Consider the following 19,767-nt stretch of genomic DNA (forward strand, 5'->3'; position numbering starts at 1 on the left):
ATACATAATATATTTTGATCTGATACATTGAACTTACTGTCAAGGACAAGAATATAAAATTTGATTTAAATTTTAACATGAAAATATCACTAAAATTTAATAATTGCCCCCAGACAAACCATTCTAAATGTGCAAAGATTAAAAGAAAAAACAATTTAAAATCTTACCCATCTGGATGGAGATTTCTCCAATTGCCCAGGTGGCATTGTTACACACAGAAATAAATTCAGGGTTTAGGTTGGTTCCCAAAATGGGCATGAAATCAGCTAGAAAGAACAACATTTCAAAATCTCATTACATAATACAACCATATTGTCCCATTACTGTAAGATCACAGGGTGTAAAAAGGTTTAAAAAAATCATGTAAGCATATTTAAGTTATTTTAAAGTATTACACCTGAATTAACAAGAGCTGTAGTTCTGCTATATATGAGATCAACCTGGATTTAACAACCTAAGAAGATCAATGCAAATCTTTTCAAACTATGATTTAAAAGTATTTCTAATAGGCTTTATTTTTATGTAACTCTATAAACATTTTTTCTCCCCTTTCCGGGGATGGGGGAAGAAAAAACCTACACGGATTGCTATGTATTCAGATGTACTAAAATAAAAATAAAATAAAACAACAAAAAATCTCCCCCAAAAAACCCCAAACCCTCAACAACAAGAAACCCAAAAAAACACCACCAAACAAAAGCCCCCCTCAAAAAACCCCAGCAGCCAACAACAATGAAGCCTAGAAGGCAAATCACAGGCTTGATTAAATTTTAATAAAATATTAGACACGAAAATAAATTATAACATCTGCCAACAAAATTTAAAATCCCAAGTCTATCCAAGCATTCATGTGAAGATAAGTGTATCTTAAAGAGTATCTGAGGGAAGAGACAGTGAGTATTGTGGAAGTGTATAACTGATGCTATTTCCCTACTGAAATTAAAAACAAAACAAAAAACTGCACAAACCTACCCTCTACCCAAGTTTTTGAATGTCAATATATATAAACTATATGAAGCAATAGATTCTAGTAGAACAAAAAATCTACAAATTCAAGAATTTGTCAAAGAAAGCAACTGTTCTAATTGAAGTCTAAATATTACAGAATCACAGAATTGTTCTGGTTGGAAAAGACCATCAGGTCCAATCATAACCTAACTATACCAACCAGTAACCTAACTCTACTTAGTCCAGTGCTTAAACCATGTTCCTAAAGACCACATCTATACATCTCTTAAACACCTTCAGGGATGGTGATTCAACCACTTCCCTGGGCAGCCTGTTCCAGTGTTTTATTACCTCAATATCTAATCTAAACCTCCCCTGGTGCAACTTGAGGCTGTTTCCTCGTCTTATCACTTGTTACTTGGGAGAAGAGACCAATCTCCACCTCGCTACAACCTCCGTTCAGGTAGTTGTAGCTGTATTCCAGCACAACAGGAAGCATGTTACATTATAAAACTCAAGCAGCAAAATTAGCTTTTGCACTGTCAACAAAAAAGAACATCATGTCTTAAACACACAGTTCTAAGGAGAAAAGACTACAGACCCTTGCTGATAAAGGAAAATTAAAACTTACAAAACCATGAGAAGGCAAGCAATGGAAAAGGGAACTTAATGGCTAAATCAGTCTCTTATCAGTCTGCAAAACATGTTAATTATTTAATATGTAAAAGAAACATACCAATGCAAGGCTTAACATGCCGAAAACACGCCTTTGTCAGATCACCTAACAATGCAAAAGAACTCTGCCGTACCTCAGGCATTTTATCCTAAAGAGAGGAAAAAAAACAAAACACCTGACAATTCTAGAAGTGTTTCCAATTCTCTTGAGAAAGAAAATCCTTGGACTTGTGATGGGTTGACTTTGTCTGGCTGCCAGGTGCCCACCAAACCACTAGCATTCCTCTCCTCAGCAGGACAGGGGGAGAAAATTAGATGGAAAAACCCAACCCGTGGATCAAGATAAAGACAGTTTAGTAAAGAAAAGCAAAGGTCGCACACGGAAGCAAAGGAAACAAAAAGGTTTATTCTCTACTTCCCATCAGCAGGTGATGTCCAGCTACTTCCTGGGAAGTAGGGCCTCAGTATGTGCAGCTGTTGCTCCAGAAGACAAACACCTTAATAATGAATGCTCCCTCCTCCCCCCCAAAGCTTTTATTGCTGAGCATGATGTCATATGGTATGGAATATCCCTTTGGTCACTTTGGGTCAGCTGTCCTGGCTCTGTTCCCTCCAAACCTCTTGCCCACCCCCAGTCTACTGGCCTTTGGAGCAGGGGTGTTAGAGAGAGAACCTTGATGCTGTAGGGGCACTGCTCAGCAATAGCCAAAACATTGGTGTGTTATCAACACCTTTCTAGCTACCAATACTAAGCACAGCACTGTGAGGGCTGCTATGGGGAAATTAAACTCCATCCCAGCCAGACCCGGTACAGGATTAAACAGGTTCCTCATCTCACCTGCATGCATTGGTACATTAGTGTCAGGATATTGCTGCAAGCCACTAGCTGTTCAATGTTGCCTCCAAGTCCTTCAGCTAAACCACTGAGCAAATCAAGAGCCACAATCATGAAATCTTTATCTGGAGCCTCATATTGGTCTGGCTGAGCATTATGCAACTGCAACAAATAAGTATGCATTTTCAAAATGAGTATTAGGCTTTCTCAGGGGTATAAAAGTAAAACCAAAATGAAACAAAAAATTAGTTTCAGAACTGCAACTTCATTTAAATATCCAATGCTTAATACTACAAATCTCCCTGCAAACCCATAACTGTACATAGTTAATACATTTGTTTAAGGAGATATTCTGAAAATATTTGACTAACAATAGAAAAAATACCATGGTTTGTGCAAGAGTCTTCTGCACCAGATTTACACAACGCTGGTACACAGGTTCACAGTATGGAAGAAAGCCAGATTGCAAGGCAGTAGCAACTGAAGACAGGCACTGGAATAAAATAAAATAAATAAAAAACAGAAGAGCAAGAGAGACACTAACTTTCCTCACCTCCCTGAAGTACCTTTTACTTGGGAGAGGTAGAGGTAAATTAAAAGCATTTTAAGTATACCCACAAGTAATTGATTAAGTAAAAACAACCTAGAAAGGCAATACCAATTAGCTAAACCAAAGCAACTGTCAGCTAATCGTTACTCTCTCCTACATATGTCAGTTGAGAAAATTTCTCAGAAGTAGCATCTTCTTAAGAGGCCAAGAAAGTTCATATGAAGACAGTTACTATAATTCAGCTAGCACTTGCATAAACTTCAGTATCTTGACCATGTACAAGCCCTAACATTACCCCAAATTTATGAAATTAATTTCTCTAGAAGTGTTTTCCTGCTTCACACTTGGAAAGTACAGAGAATAGACTACATGGTCTGATTCATACCTTCAGCCTGTCTGATAATAGTTTTAATGGAGGGATGAAGGAAGAGCAAGGAGAGAGAAGACAAGAACAACAGGGTATAGAACAATTTTTTTTTAAAAAAAAGAATCCCAAATAAAACATTCAAGAATGGCAGAAAAATATCAAAAAGATTTCTGCTAAACCTAATGACATTTCCTCAGTCACAAGATTTTCCCGCTATAGTCATAATATTTTCTCCATAATGGGAAATACCTAACACTGTCAGCTTTTATTGTCACACTTCCTAAAAGTAGCTTTAGTAAAAGTGGCAATTCCTAAAGAAGGTTGACAAAACACATTCAAATGTTATAATTTACCTCTAATAAAGGGAAGAGATCTTTATCTTCATCCTTCAACATGTTCCACTTCTGGATTAATGGAGGCATTAGCATCTGAATATATTCCTGTTTAGGATGAAAATGCATCAGCTACTGAAAAATTTCATTGCATACTAGTTTATTTCAAAGCTAGAAAATGGATATATTAAGAATTTATATATTCTACTTTTTCAAAAAAAGAAAATTGTTATACTGTAATTCAATCATTGTTGCAATATGTAGAAGTAGTTTAATATTAGAATTTACAATTTATGTCTTAAGATTTTTTTGCTGAGGCACATAAGCACTTTTGCAGAATGAATCTTTTCCTCCAGATTTGGCTTCAGTCTAGCAACTTTTGATAGCTGCCTGGGTTGTTACAAATCTATAGGATTGCCTCAAGGCCTAAAAAAAATGTTTTTACCAGCAATGCAATCTGGCTGTGCATCAGGGTATAGAACAATTTTTTTTTAAAAAAAAGAATCCCAAATAAAACATTCAAGAATGGCAGAAAAATATCAAAAAGATTTCTGCTAAACCTAATGACATTTCCTCAGTCACAAGATTTTCCCGCTATAGTCATAATATTTTCTCCATAATGGGAAATACCTAACACTGTCAGCTTTTATTGTCACACTTCCTAAAAGTAGCTTTAGTAAAAGTGGCAATTCCTAAAGAAGGTTGACAAAACACATTCAAATGTTATAATTTACCTCTAATAAAGGGAAGAGATCTTTATCTTCATCCTTCAACATGTTCCACTTCTGGATTAATGGAGGCATTAGCATCTGAATATATTCCTGTTTAGGATGAAAATGCATCAGCTACTGAAAAATTTCATTGCATACTAGTTTATTTCAAAGCTAGAAAATGGATATATTAAGAATTTATATATTCTACTTTTTCAAAAAAAGAAAATTGTTATACTGTAATTCAATCATTGTTGCAATATGTAGAAGTAGTTTAATATTAGAATTTACAATTTATGTCTTAAGATTTTTTTGCTGAGGCACATAAGCACTTTTGCAGAATGAATCTTTTCCTCCAGATTTGGCTTCAGTCTAGCAACTTTTGATAGCTGCCTGGGTTGTTACAAATCTATAGGATTGCCTCAAGGCCTAAAAAAAATGTTTTTACCAGCAATGCAATCTGGCTGTGCATCTGACACGTGCTTTTCTCAGCCATCTCCCATTGCCCTGATGCTACAACCCTATCCCCCCAAGTTTCTGAAACCTTTTTCTAAAGCAACTACCCATCCATGAACAAAGTAATTTTCTATTCCTCCAGAAGGGCACACTTACCAATTCTATATAAAGATGTTGCATCTTGCTGTCACAGTCACAAGGACATTAAGCAAGGCATCCCTGTAGTACTGTTGCTCCCAGAAAGCATCCAAAGAGCTAACAGATGCTGTATGTTAATGCTATGTCCAAAGATACAAGTTACTGAAGAAAGTCCCACCATCACCAGGTGGTCCCATTGACCTTCCTCCCAGTGCTGTCAAATGTCAAGCTGGCCAGGGCCAGAAAGAGACTGAAAAAGATATTTTTTGATTGTGCGGAGTCTTGGATGGCAAGTAAAATGCCATGGCAACAACCCAATTTTTTTATTCTAGTGTGTCTATGTCATATGAAGCACTAAAGAGAAATAAAGCAAATTTCAATATCCATCATAAGATGCACATGTGACATGCATATCCTATTAATGAACATATGTACACTACAAAAAGCTCACTATATTTGCCTGTGTGTTATCTGTGCTTTGTCCAAAGGATTCTGTGTTTTTATATATAAAAAGCACGTCTGTTCCATTCTCTGATAAAGCAATTTCTAATTATGATGTGCTCCAATACATTGGAAAGACACACAGAGCAGCTTAGCTATACTGAAAGTGGTTAACAAAAAAGAAAAGGTCATTAGAAATTAGCACACAATTTCTTTCAAGTCTCATTTCATATCTATATTGATATATGTATCTCCTATGAGCTGAAAAATTTTGAGAATGAGAAAAAAAGGTCACGATAATGAGAAGCACATTTCACAAGCCACTGCACACACAATTGTTTATTCAAATAAGGAATATTTGTGTAGTGGGAAAATTACATGCAGTCTATGTATTTTACATCTAAATATTTATTATTATTGAAGCCTACACAGAAAGGTCAGCATTTCTATTTTATAACATGTAAAGCACACTGCAAAAACCACCGAACTGTTTTTTCAATATATGACAAGTGCTTCTACAGAACATAAGGTATACGCACCGGTTTATTTAGATGATGTCCTACAGAATCTGCAAGAGTTCCTATAGCATCATAAAGAATGAGCAGGTTTTTATGCTGGTATTTGCTAAATGCGAAGACCAAAGTATCAAGTATATATGCAAGATAAGGAACAAGCTCTGTACAAGCCTCCTCTTCTAGAGTAGCAAAGGCACTGAATGACAAAAAAACCATCCCAAACAGGTCAGTCATTATCTTGGAAAGAACAAAACAAGACCACTCCAAAACACTCCATACTACGCATTTCTGTCTAAACACAGAACTGTATTTAGTCCTCAAATTCATCCAAGGTATTTTTTCAAAATGGTATTACTGAGATAAACTCAATCTATTTTGACTGAATACAAAGATTCATCTCTTACATTGCGATGAGCATAATTTAAAAATATTCCTGTAAAACCTGTTATGTATACACATTACAGATCTAATTCTGTTTTATGAAGAAACTTTTTTGGCAGTCTGCTGCGTACACTCCTGCCCCACACAAACTGACATGTAAAAGCTTTATTTGTTGAGCTTCCTGCACAAGAGGGGTACCCATTCCATTAATGGTGTATCCATAATTTTTTTTATTTTTTTATTTAATATCAGCAGACAAGGGGAAGAAAGGAATCTTACCTACAAGGATCTCCTTTGAAGAGAAAGGGTATAACCCTTGAAATAACTGTAACCCAAATGTTTTTGTAATCCCGAGCTAAATATAAACTACATCACTAATACAATGATAAGGTAATTTTCCTTTGTCATCATTATTGATCTTGTTCATAGGCATATAAAAACCAGATTTCTGATCAATGAAAATTCAAATATTGAAATTAAACTGGTATCACATACAGATATTTAGCTTGGTGATTCATATATTCTGAAAACAAAATGGACAAGAGAAATACAAATTAACTTTTTTCATTGTATTACAACTCAGAGTAATTTGTGACTACTTCAGAAGAAGCCTAACCTACTCCAATTTAAAAGGAAAAAAATAAAATACATTAAGAGCTAGAAATGAAGTTGTGTATTCATCAATAAAGGCATTAAAATAGTTTCACATGAAAAAGCAATGTCACAGTGCTTTTTGTTTAAGCTTTGGCTCACCTGCAGGCAGCTTCTTGTACTCTCTTGTTGCTATCCAAAATACGTTTTAGCAATTCAGTCATTAATGGCTTCAAGTATATGTCTGGGGGTTGACTAACTACCCAGTGTGCATAGCGACTAAGAGTCCAGCATGTAATGGAGCGCACAAGAGCCTTTTTGTTAGAGAGGCACTGAATAAGGTGAGGGATAAGCTCAGGAAGATATGGAATCATACCCTGCATGCAGCCTAGAAGGAAAAATACAGCTATTACAGTATGATAATTAGAAAATGTAATAGAACTTGTTATTTCCTAAAAGGGACCTATTTACATCCTCTATCATGTAGTAATATATTTTAACAACAAATAAAGCAAGTCTACTTTATTTAAGTTCTAAAATGAAACCTCACCATAAACAATCATTAAAATTTCTATTCAAATTTACATTAATTTCAATTACATTTCTACTTCAGTGCTTCCCCAATCCCCAGAAAATCTGCTTTATTAAATGGAGTAGAGCAAGACTATCCAAATAAAATTAGTTTATAAAGCTGGGAAGTTTTATGCCAGTCTACTCAGAGTGACCAAGACAAAAAGTAGAGAAAGATTAGGTCTTGGTAACAAATCATAGAATAATTAAAAAGGATTTTAAAAGAAATTTAATTTTCTTCTTGTTTTTTTCCTAATATCACATAAACACTGACCAGCAATAAAAGCTACACACTTCAAGTCAGCAAGGGCAGTAATACACTGAGATTTGCCAGAAGTACTAACTTTTACCTGGCTTGGCTTGAAATCACAAACAACAAAATAGTTTTCTAGCTACAAAGAAAATGTATGTTTGCTAGGCACTGTAGGAAAAGACAGATAATCCAGGCATGGACCCAAACATATTCATTCAGTTTGCAAAATGGACAGAGATGCTAGAAATACAGGCAAGAAGCCAAGCCTGTGAGTAAATACAAATAAATGGAAGTTATCACATTAAAATCAGAGAACCATCAAAAAAAGCAGCTCAGGGTACTGAATTCACAGGACCAGTCTCCATTTCTGAAAACACTGAATGAAATGTAAGACTCAAAAAAGGGAGGAATAAAAGAAATTATCTAAGTTATTTAGCCTCTGAAACATGCACAGATTTGAAAATGAAAAATTAAACAAATAGGTGCAGTCACCAACTAGTAGATGTAGGGATTAATCACCAAAAACAAATCAGCTAAGTATGTATACTTGTTTGCATAATAAATTCACCTAGAAGGAATCACAGAGCTGTTTTAGAACCAATAAAAACTTCAGCAACCTGATATACACTGTTGCCTTACCTTCAGCAACTGCTCCAAGAACAAGGATACCAGATTCTTTAACTACCCATTCTGGATGGAAGAGTAATTCCTTCAAAAGGGGCAAGATGTGTGGCAGAAGTTCATCACGAAATACATTAGCCAGGACATCTAGAGCAGCAGCAGAACATTTTCCTGAGGGGAATCAACAGTGTTAATCTGCTTACAATACAAGCAATTGTAGCTAGACAGCATAATCCTCATTTTAACTTTGAGTTGCCAGGGCATTACAAGGAAAGATACCTACATTTAATTAAAATACACAAGAATCCACTGTGCTCTAGTACAAAGCCACAGCTCTTAGAAAGTCAATTTTTTTGAATTGTTATAGCCACTTGTCCTGGTTTGAGCCAGGATGAAGCCAATTTTGTTTCTGCTCATTTTTATATTTTTTTTGTCTTCAGTGAACTCTCTTTTAAGCAGCACACTTGCTGAAATCAACAAGTTTTCTAGCTAGCGAACTGCTAACGCTCAAATGTTTATAGATACTGGTAAGAGATCATGGCCACTTTGCTCCGCTTGTTGAATCTGCTGCTTCAGACACTAAAGGAGCAGAAGAATTGCATCTACAATGCTCCCGTAGGGAACAGTGGACTAGACAGATGGCAAAATTGGCCAAACAGAATATTCCATCCATATATATACAAACATCACACTCAGTGAAATTCAGGGATCACAGAAGTGAAGCCCTTGTTCCCTTCTTCTTCTGTCCATGGCCAGCGTCCAGGGAGGACTCTGTCTATCCATCTCCTTTGATCCCTACACCCATGTGTTCCTGACTCTCATATATCTAACCTCAGCTCCTGTCTGCCATGCCAATATCTCCAGAATTGAACCAGAACATTTTTGGGACTTCCCTGGCTCAGGGGAGCATACTGAGGGTGAGGAGAGGTGATAGGGGTTTTGTAGGTTCCTGCACATACTTGTATATATTTGTACATGTTTTCTATTATCATTAGTATTTAATTAAAGCTGTCTAGTCTAGTTTTCAATCCGGAAAGTTTCTCTCCTTTCCCTATTTGGGTGGGAGGGGGAGGGGATCGAGAGCATTATTGTCATTCGGTTAATTGCCAATCCTGTGTTAAACTGTGACAATAATATATTAGTGCCCAACATGGGGCTGTATCTTAAACCTAGGCTATCAATTCTGACTGGCTGAATAGCTAGAATTCCATCACTGGTGGGAGGATTCCCTGAAATAGCTATGTGCAACTCTTCTGCTGAATGTATTGATGGGTTGAAAAGTGAACAGACAATTCCCACAATGTTTTTGCTGGACCTTTTTTCCAATATGCAGTCATATATGTGGTATGCAGACAGGATAATACTGCTCTGTGTAGCTGCTCTTGTTATTGTTTTATGCTTTATTAACAAGATTATAGCCAAAGCCATAATCAATCATGTGATAACCTATTTAGTGATAACATGGGTTTTGATACTGATCTGTATGGTGGCACTGTATAGTAAGGATTTTTATGTTAATAGAATGGTTTATGTTGGTAATGGCAGGTTCTGTTTTATCTCTGTTTTCTTATGGGCTGAGTCCTTCAGTTTTTTATCTAAATAGCAGTTTTACTAGGGATGCTTCTGCTGAATGTTTATAATGTATTGCAGATGCGTAGAGCGAGATGGCAAGGCTGCTGCCACCACTGCTGCTGCTGCAAAGACTATGGCCACACCCACTCAATCCAAACGAGCTAAAGTTAATCCTGTGACTAGGAGCAAAGCAAAGAAACAGCCAGCCAAAACCACAAAAGCAAGACCTCTTCTAGATCCACGTTTAGCAGCAGAGGACCCTTTTATAAAAGCGATCTTAAGAGATGTAATAAAAGAAGCAGACGCTTCTAAAATAGATGGAGGAGCAGGCCCCTCGCAAGCAGATGATGGTGAGGATTTTGTCCAGCTTCTCTCCCTAAAGGACTTGCATATAATGAGAAAAGGCTTTACCCGTCATGAAGGTGAGCTGCTTCTTTCTTGTTTGCTCTGATGCTTTGATAGTGGGGCTGATACCTATGACATGGATGAAAGAGAAGCCAGGCAGTTGGAATCCCTAGTAAGAGATGCCAGTATCAATCAAGCGATTGGAAGAAGGCCAGGAACTACCACCCTATGAAGCAGACTTCTTTCAGCTATAAGGGAGAGATACCCCCATAAGGGTGACATCAACTGGCACCAAAGCAGAACATCCACACTTGAGAGAGCCATCATGTATTTGAGAGAATTAGCTGTGCGAAGTGATCTATGATAACCACGGGATTACAAAGCCTGAAGACGTTGTGTGCGATATGCCTATGTTCTGGAGGTTTGCGCAGGCTGTAGCAGCAGTACATGCCCATATATTCGCCTTCGTGGGATATTGGGATGAATTTGACTGACCAACCGTGCGTGAATTGGCTTAAAAAGCATGACAGTATGGAGGCGTGATCTCTGATCCCCGTCAGTTCCACACCTCAGCTGTTGAAAAGATGAAAAAGTGACTGACAGATTGACAGAGGTACTGAACAGATGGGGAGGCAGTCCTCAGTCTGCCCCTAGAGACATTGGAGACAATATTGCAGTCATTAAGAGAAGATGCCCTGCTATGAAACAGCACCAAGAGAGACGCTGCCTGCAGTCTCTCTTGTGCGATCATTATAAAGACGACATGAGAACCATTGCTGTTCTCCAGGTACATGTACAAGAGCTGCTACAAATACAGGAGAAGGCCCTTCCAGGATGAGGGCTGCTCCAGCCTCCAGTAACCAGTCCTCCAACCAAAATGGATGGACTCAATGTCCATTGAGTGCAAATGCCCAACATTAGAGGTGCCCTGCCAACAGCCAGGAGGAGGAGAGGGACAAGATAATTTATTGGACTTTGTGGATTTGGTGGCCTGGGACATTAGAACCACAGAAGTATAAAGCCTTGGTGGACACTGGTGCACAGTGCACACTAATGCTACTGAATTATAAAGGGACAGAATCCGTCACTACTTCTGGAGTGAAGGGAGGATCTCAGCTGACTGTTGTGGAGGCCGGTGTGATCCTCCCTGGTAAAAAGGGGCAAATGCACCCTGTAGTGACTGGCCCAGATGCTCCGTGCATCCTTGGCATAGACTATCTCAAGAAAGGATACTTCCGTGACCCGAAAGGGTACCGGTGGGCCTTTGGTATAGCAGCTGTAGAGACTGAGGACACTGAACAGCTGCGTACTTTGCCTGGCCTTTCAGATGACCCTTCTCTAGTGGGGTTGCTGAAGGCTGAAGACCAGCACGTGCCAATTGCCCCTTCAATGGTGCATAGATGACAATATCGCACCAACAGAGACTCTGTGATCCCCATTCATAAGCTGATCTGGCAAGTGGTCCATCCATCAAGTCCAGGTAGATAACCAGTTGCTCTCCCCTTGTCCACTGACACTGTGAGCCTATCATAGAAGGCCACGAAATTTGTCAGACATTATTTGTCTTTAGTGAAACCATGTTTGTTGCCACCAATCACCTCCTCATTTTGCATGTGCCTTAGCAGATTTTCCAGGAGGAATCTGCTCCGTGATCTCATCAGGCACAGAGGTGCCTGACTGGCCTGTAGTTCCCCGGGTCTTCTTTTTTTCCCTTTTTTAGAAATGGAGGTTATGTTTCCCCTTTTCCAGCCAGTGGGAACTTCATCACACTGCCATGACTTTTCAATTATGATAGATAGTGGCTTAGCATCTTCATCCACCAGTTTCCTCATCAGGTCCCATGGACTTGTGCACCTTCAAGTTCCTTTGATGGCCTCAAACCTCATCTACCCCCACTGTGGGTTGTTCTTCCTTCTCCCAGTCCCTGCCTTTGCCTTCTGTGATTGGGGGTGTGGCTTGAGCACTTGCTGGTGAAGACTAAGGCAAAAAAAAATAATAATAAAATATTTGAGTACCTCAGCCTTCTTCATACCCCAGGTAACCAGGTCTCCCATTTCCTTCTGGAGAGGGCCTACATTTTCTCAATTTCATTATTTTCTTTTTGATCATTATTGATTCATTAAAGCTGTGTAGTTTAGTTTCCAACTGTCCTGGTTTGAGCCAGGATGAAGGCAATTTTCTTTTTAATGATTTTTCTTCAGTGAACTCTCTTTTAAGTAGCACACTTGCAGAAATTAATGGCAAGTTTTCCAGCTAGTGAACTGATGATGCCTGAATGTTTAGTTACTGCTGAGAGCCACTTTGCTCCCTCCACTTGTCAGATCTGCCACTTCAGACACTAAAGGAACAGAAGAATCATATCTACAACCCTCCCGTAGGGAGAAGTGGACTAGACAGGTGGCAAAATTGGCCAGAGTATTCCATCCCCATAAGCATCATACGCAGTATAAATTCAGGGATCACGGAGGTCAAGCTCTCTTCTGTCCATGGCCTGTGTCCAGGGAGGACTCTGTCTATCCATCTCCTTTGATCCCTAGGCCTGTGTGTTCCTGACCCCTCATATCTCTACCCTCAGCTTCTGTCTGCCTTATTGCTAGCTCTGGAAGCAGTCCAGGACTTTTCAGGACTGTCCGCAGCTCAGGGAAGTATAGTGGGAGTTGCTGTGGGCGGGGAGGGTGCTATAGGGGTTTTACACATTCCTGCACATATTTGTATATATTTGCGCATATTTGCACATATTTCCTTTTACCATTAGTATTTAATTAAAGCTGTCTAGTTTAGTTTTTGATCTGGAAGCCTCTCTCCTTATTCTCTCTCTCCTTTCCCTATTCGGGTGGGAGGGGGAGGGGATAGAGAGCATTATTGTCATTAGTTTAATTGCCATTTCTGTGTTAAACTGGGACAGCAAGCCATAAGTCTCTCTCCCTTATATTCTTTCCCTTTCTGGGAAAGGAGAGGGGTTAATAGCATTTGTCATTCATTTAATTACCAGCTCAGCATTTAACCTTGACAGTAATAAAAAACTTTCTGCTCTGCTTATAGATTATGTCTAATATGTTTGAATTAAACACATCACAAGCTCTCAACTCAGAGCAGATCTCTAATGCAAAGCAAGAATAAATAGCACAGACTCCCACAAACCAGCATCTGCTGCTTTCAGATAAAACTGTTTCAGCTTTTTACTAAAGGTAGGCCCCCATATTTAGTTACCAGGTCTCATTAGTAAGCAATGCTGATAATTGTCAGGCTGTGCTGATGTTTATTCCTTCTTCAAATTGCAAGTCAAATATAGAACAGCAGACAAGAAGTAGGGCACACAATTCTGAATTTTAGATAATTCAAATTCTCTCAAGTCTAGATAACATAAATGAAAATATATTTCGTAACAGTTGTGTTCTCTCACTTTCCTAGTCAGCTTTAGCTTCCTCACCATCTTAACTAAAGCTGTGGACCACAGGGCCTCTGTCATTTCATCTGTTTTTCAGAAAAATACATATTTAATTCTGCAATCTCTACACCCAACCATAAGAACAGCATTACCATTCTAAAACTATATAAAAAAGATACTTTACAAATAGCCTATTTGTGCTAATTTTCTTCTAAAATAAATAATAGTTTAGATGTATTGTTTGATCCATAAGCTCCAAGGTACATTCATCTGTACTACATCTAACTACTGGTAATGTCTGTCAGTAGCATAATGGAAAAAAAAAATCAAGCACACAAACCAGATTTAGAGGGAAGACTGAAGTAAAAGAAAGCATTATTAAGGTTCTCCAAGCTAAGAACAATGTGTAAGACTTTCTAAAATAAAGAGGTGATTCATTATTTGTTTTATCGTGTAGAATTAAAAATCAAAATCCAAAGCTTCTGTTGAATGGCATCCAGTAGTTGTTTGCAGCTCTACCAGCCATATTTGAAGAAGTAAGCTTACACATGGCTAGCTTTTGTCAATGCAGTTAAATAGCCAAAAAGTCAGCTGAAAGATTCCCCTTCTGCCCCCACCACCAATTATATCAACAGATAGTTCTTTTTCTATTCAAAAGCAAAGTCTCAGTATTCCTGCACACAAACTCCTCTATTTGATGTTTCTTGTATTATGCAAGTAGCTATATTTTAAAACATTTTACATATTACTTTAACATACTTAAATTCCAGTCAGAAATAGTATCATCATCATCATCATCATCTTCAATACCATCTTCTTCATGTTGCTGAGCTACTGTCCGTGAACGATGAAAACGAGGTCTTATGTCCTGCTCACTATCTGGAATAGCTTCATCTTCTTCAACATCCCCCTGTTAAAATGTTTTATCAGATAAACCAGTGCAACTATATTGCTCAAGGAAGTTAAGAATGTAGTGTAAATTTTAGTTCAAGATTTCATAAGCATATTAAAGATTCACATCCCATTTTGTGCTGCCCAGCTAACTAAAAATACCATTGTTCTTGCATTCTGCTATGGTATTTACCAGAAAAAATTACAGGAAAACAGAAGCAAGAGAGGTAAGCTCAGACAAAAGCATGAAATATCCTTCTTGTAATGAAATTATTCTTGAAGGAATTAATTAGAAGGAAGAAGTAAGAAATTCTAGTACACAGACATATTCTAACATGTTGTGATGGAAAAAGCTATGCAGTTCAAGCTAGAAGGGCATTAGAATTAATTCTGAACTTTTTTTTTTATGCTGCATTGCTGTAGTAATTAACGGGTAAATGTATCCCAGCCCTGGGATGGGATGGGTGGGAGGGGACAGGGGCAAAGCAGAAAAGCTCACATTTTCCAACAAAAATGGCAGCAGTCACATTTAGTTTTTCTAACAGCACATCTTTCCCCAGAAAGCTAAATCTCCATTGAACAGATGGCAGACAAGATGTAGCCTACCAGCTCAATCATTCTGATTTAGAAGTCAGAAGCTAACCAGGTATTTTTACTGAGTTTAAAAAAAAATAAAAATCAATGCTTACCTTCAACAGAATAATATCAATCTCTGAATATTTCATACCATTTACCAGCACAGGTATCAATCTACAAAAAATATTGATACATGTCAAGAAAGAAGACCCTGGTAATTACAGACCTGTCAGTCTCACTTCAGTGCCTGGTAAAATTATGAAGGTTATTCTGGGATTTATTGAACAACACTTGAGACAATGCAGTCATTGGTCATAGCCAGGACGGGTTCACAAGGGGAAAGTCCTGCTTAACCAACCTAATTTTTTTAAATGACAAGTTCACCCATCTAGTTGACCAAAGGAAGCCAGCAGATGTAGGGGTTTTGGATTTTAGCAAAGCTTTTGATATTGTCTCTCAAAGTATCCTTCTGGACAAGATGTCCAGCATACAGCTAGACAAGTCCATAATATGATGGGTGAGCAATTGGCTGATGAGTTGGGCTCAAAAAGTTATAGTAAATGGGGTTACATCAGGCTGGTGGCCAGTCACCAGTGGGGTTCCCCAGGGCACAATTTTAGGGCCAGTGCTTTTCAATGCTTTTATAAGTGATCTGGACACAGGAATCCAATGTAGGTTAAGTTGGCCAAAGATACTAAACTAGGAGGAGTTGTTGACTCCGTCAAGGATAGAGAGGCCATACAGAGAGATCTGGATAGGCTAGAGAGCTGGGCAATCACCAACCATGTGAAATTTAACAAGAGCAAGTGCCGGATTCTCCATCATGGACAGAGTGATCCTGGGTACATGTACAAATTAGGGGACAAGAGGCTGGAGAGCAGCCCCATGGGAAAGAGCTCTGGGGGTTTGGGTTGATGGAAAGTTGAACACAAGTCAGTGTGCCCTGGCAGCCAAAAGGGCCAACCATGTCCTGGGGTGCATTAAGCACAGTGTCACTAGCTGGTCGAGGGAGGCAATTGTCCCATTCTACACTGCACTGGTGTGGCAGTCTACAACTTCCTAAAGGGGTGCAGTGGAGGGGGAGGAGCTGATCTCTCTCTGGTGACCAGCAATAGAACACAAGGAAATTGAATAAAGCTGCATCAGGGGAAGTTCAGATGAGACATTAGGAAAAGGTTCATCAGTGAGAGGGTGGCTGGTCTCTGGAACAGGGAAGTGGTCATGGCATCAAGCCTGTCAGAGTACAAGAAGCATCTGGAGGATGCTCTTGGTCAATATAGTTTAATTTTAGGTAGTCCAGCAAGGAGCAGGGAGTTGGGCTCAATGATCCTTATGAGTCCCTGCCAATTTGAGACATTCTATGTAAAAAAAACCCACAAAGCAAGCTGGTTTTCAGTTTGATTGACAGCTGGCTGAGCATTAGACAGCAGTGTGCCCAGGTGGCCAAGGACGCAAACAGCATCCTGACCTGCATAAGAAATAGTGTGACTAGCAGGACCAGGGAGGTGATCCTACCCCTATACTCAGCCTTGGTGAGGCTGCACCTCAAGTACCGTGTGCAATTTTGGACACCACAGTATAGGAAGGACACTGAGGTGCTGGAGAGGGTGCAGAGAAGAGCAACTATGCTGATTAGGGGTCTGGAGAACAGGTCTTATGAGGAGAGGTAGAGGGAGCTGGGGCTGTTCAGCCTGGAGAAGAGGAAGCTGAGGGGAGACCTCATTGCTCTCTACAACTACCTGAAAGGAAGTTGTAGTGAAGCAGGTGTTGGCCTCTTCTCCCTGGTGACTAGCGATAGGACAAGAGGAAATGGGGTCAAGTTGAGCCAGGGGAGGCTCAGATTGGATATGAGGAAAAATTTCTTCACATAAAGAGTGGTGAGGCATTGGAACAGGCTGCCCAGGGAGGTGGTGGAGGCACCGTCCCTGGAGGTGTTAAAAAAACAGGTAGAGGTGGTGAGCTTACGTAGATACATGGAATGGAATTTTGCTGTCTAACTCAGCCTCCTATGGGGAGGGTCATAGATCTCCCCATAGTGCCTGAGCCAGTAGAGCAAAGACGTGACCTTGGAGTCCCAGCAACAACAAAAACAATACAGTGTTTGTTATCAGTCTTAGCTGGAATGCTTTGCTAGTTAAAATAAAGCTTACTGAAGGAAAAAAAATCCGTAAAAGGAAAAGTGGCTTCAACCTAGCTCAAACCAGGACAAGGTGGTGTTTCAGGAGATGGTTTAGTGGTTAGGGGTTGTAGGGCAGACACTTGGATTTGATGATTCTACGATTCAGACACCTGGGCCATAATTTTGGTTGTAACCCCCCTCCAACAACAAGAAACTAACCAAAAAAACCCAAAGCAACAAAAACATAACCTGATAACAAAAGCTAGTACCTTAACCATACTACATTTCATGAGGTTCATCAATACTTTGTAATCTAAAAAAAGTATTAATTTCTAAGCAGTGGTAGCCAGATGGCGCAACAGTTTTACACTTTAAAAACAGGATATTCTTCTACATGGTGAAACTTATTCTTAAGAACTTTTCAGAAATTAAGTCTAAAGCTTTTCAGTATGAACATCAACTCCCAAAATATGCCTGTTAAACAACTTACTAAGTTGGCTCTCATGAAGAGCATTTGTTACTTTATTTATCCTGTGGCTGAAGATTCTACCCCACTGCTCATAAGGATGGAAGTCTAACTACATTAAGCCCTCCTATCCTTTTGTGATTACTTCCAGTATCAACCCTTAAGACAAATCCCCAATATTGCAGAGATCTTGATATTAGTTAAGTCATTAGCCTATATTAGACCTTGTCCTGGTTTGAGCCAGGATGTAGCCAGTTTTTCTTTTACTTATTTTTTTTTCATTCAATAAGCTTCCTTTTAACTAGCAGAAAGTGTTACAGCTGGAACTGATAATACTGGAATGTTTTTGCTACTGCTGAGACTTCAAGGTCGCATCTTTACTCTGCCGGCTCAGGCACTACCAGAAGATCTATGACCCCTCCGTAGGAGGCTGAGTTAGACAGACAGCAAAACTGGCCAGAGATATTCCATTCCATATATCTACATAAGCTCAGAGGAAGGTCAGAGATCACAGAAGACAACTTCCTTCCTGCTTCTTCTTCCATTCTCTTCTGTCCATGGCCGGTGTCTGGGGAGGACTCCATCCATCCATCACCGTCGACCCCCAGGCTCAAGCTCTCCTGACCCTCATCACTCTCTGCTTTCCCCAGCAGCAGTCTGGAACTTTTTGAGACTGTTTGCAGCTAAGGAGATGCTGTGGGAGTTGCTGGGGGTGGGGGGAAGCGAGAGGCTTTTGCACATACCTGAACATATTTGTATATAATTGAATATATTTTCTTAAATCTTTAGCATTTAATTAAAGCTGTGTAGTTTAGTTTTCTATCCACCAAAGTATCTTTCTTTTTCTCTCTCTCCTTCCCTACTTGGGTGGAGGGGATCGAGAGCACTGTTGTCGAACCCGAGTAAAATGGTGACAACAATTTATTGGCGCCCAACATGGGGCTAGATTTTAAGCCTAGATTATACATTTTCATTAATTGGGAGTGTTCAAAATTCCCACTCTGATAGATGACAATATTGCACTAACAGAGACTCTGTGATCCCCATCCATAAGCTGATCCATCAATTGGAAAGCCAGGGAGTGATCAGCAGGACTCACTCACCCTTTAACAGTCCTATCTGGTCAGTGCGAAAGCCTGATGGCGAGTGGAGGCTGACAGTGGACTGTCGTGGCCTGAATGAGGGGACACCACCGCTCAGTGCTGCTGTACCGGACATGCTAGAACTTCAGTATGAGCTGGAGTTGAAAGCAGCCAGGTGGTATGCCACTGTGGACATTGCTCATGCCTTTTTCTCTGTTCCTCTGGCACCAGAGTGCAGGCCACAGTTTGCTTTCACCTGGAGGGGAGTCCAGTACACCTGGAATCGACTGCCCTAGGGGTGGAAACACAGCTCAACCATTTGCCATGGACTGATCCAGGCTGCACTGGAGAAGGGTGGAGCTCCAGAACACCTGCAGTACGTCGGCAACATCAACCTACATGAGAGATCCAGTTCCTGGGAATCAGGTGGCAAGATGGATGTTGCCAGATCCCAATGGACGTGATCAACAAAATAACAGTTATGACCCCACCATCTAACAGTTTGAACAGGGCCAGACATCAAAAATGTGCTCTACACTGCAGCCGGGTATGGTCCTACCAGGCAACGGTCCTACCTGGAGCCTCTTGCAGAAAGAACCAGGGGAGTCTCGAGGTTGACCCCTGGGATTCTGGAGCTGGACCTACAGAGGTTCTGAGGCCAACAACACGACAACTGAAAAGGAGATACTTGCAGCATATGAAGGAGTTAGAGCTGCTTTGGAAGTGATTGGCACTGAAGTGAGCTCAAATAGGAATGACTAATCATCCAGGTATCGTACAAGCAATGACAAACTGGCCAGAAGGCACCCACTTTGGAATGCCACCACAAGAAGTGGTGAGACGGGCTCAAGAAGCTCCACCATATGATCACCTACCAGAGACTGAGAAACAATTTGCTCTTTTCACCGATGGCTCCTGTCGTCTTGTAGGGAACCACCGGAAGTG

The 19,767-nt window shown here is 39.8% G+C and overlaps 1 protein-coding gene across 1 annotated transcript in view; it reads right to left on the minus strand.

Annotated features, from left to right (window-relative positions):
* LOC104398082 (transportin-1) overlaps positions 1-19,767 on the minus strand; it is a gene marked incomplete at its 5' end in the record, with an annotated part of 63,124 nt that overhangs the window by 8,370 nt on the left and 34,987 nt on the right. The window contains 10 exons of the mRNA XM_010008126.1: positions 168-266; positions 1,685-1,772; positions 2,462-2,620; positions 2,844-2,951; positions 4,442-4,528; positions 5,992-6,163; positions 7,102-7,327; positions 8,402-8,554; positions 14,448-14,598; positions 15,269-15,329. Of these exons, the coding sequence (XP_010006428.1) occupies positions 168-266; positions 1,685-1,772; positions 2,462-2,620; positions 2,844-2,951; positions 4,442-4,528; positions 5,992-6,163; positions 7,102-7,327; positions 8,402-8,554; positions 14,448-14,598; positions 15,269-15,329 (1,304 nt within the window). The remainder of the gene's footprint in view (positions 1-167; positions 267-1,684; positions 1,773-2,461; positions 2,621-2,843; positions 2,952-4,441; positions 4,529-5,991; positions 6,164-7,101; positions 7,328-8,401; positions 8,555-14,447; positions 14,599-15,268; positions 15,330-19,767) is intronic.

The sequence above is a fragment of the Chaetura pelagica genome, unplaced genomic scaffold (genome assembly GCF_000747805.2).
Source record: "Chaetura pelagica isolate M959 unplaced genomic scaffold, ChaPel_1.0 scaffold702, whole genome shotgun sequence".
Taxonomy (NCBI): Eukaryota; Metazoa; Chordata; class Aves; order Apodiformes; family Apodidae; genus Chaetura; species Chaetura pelagica.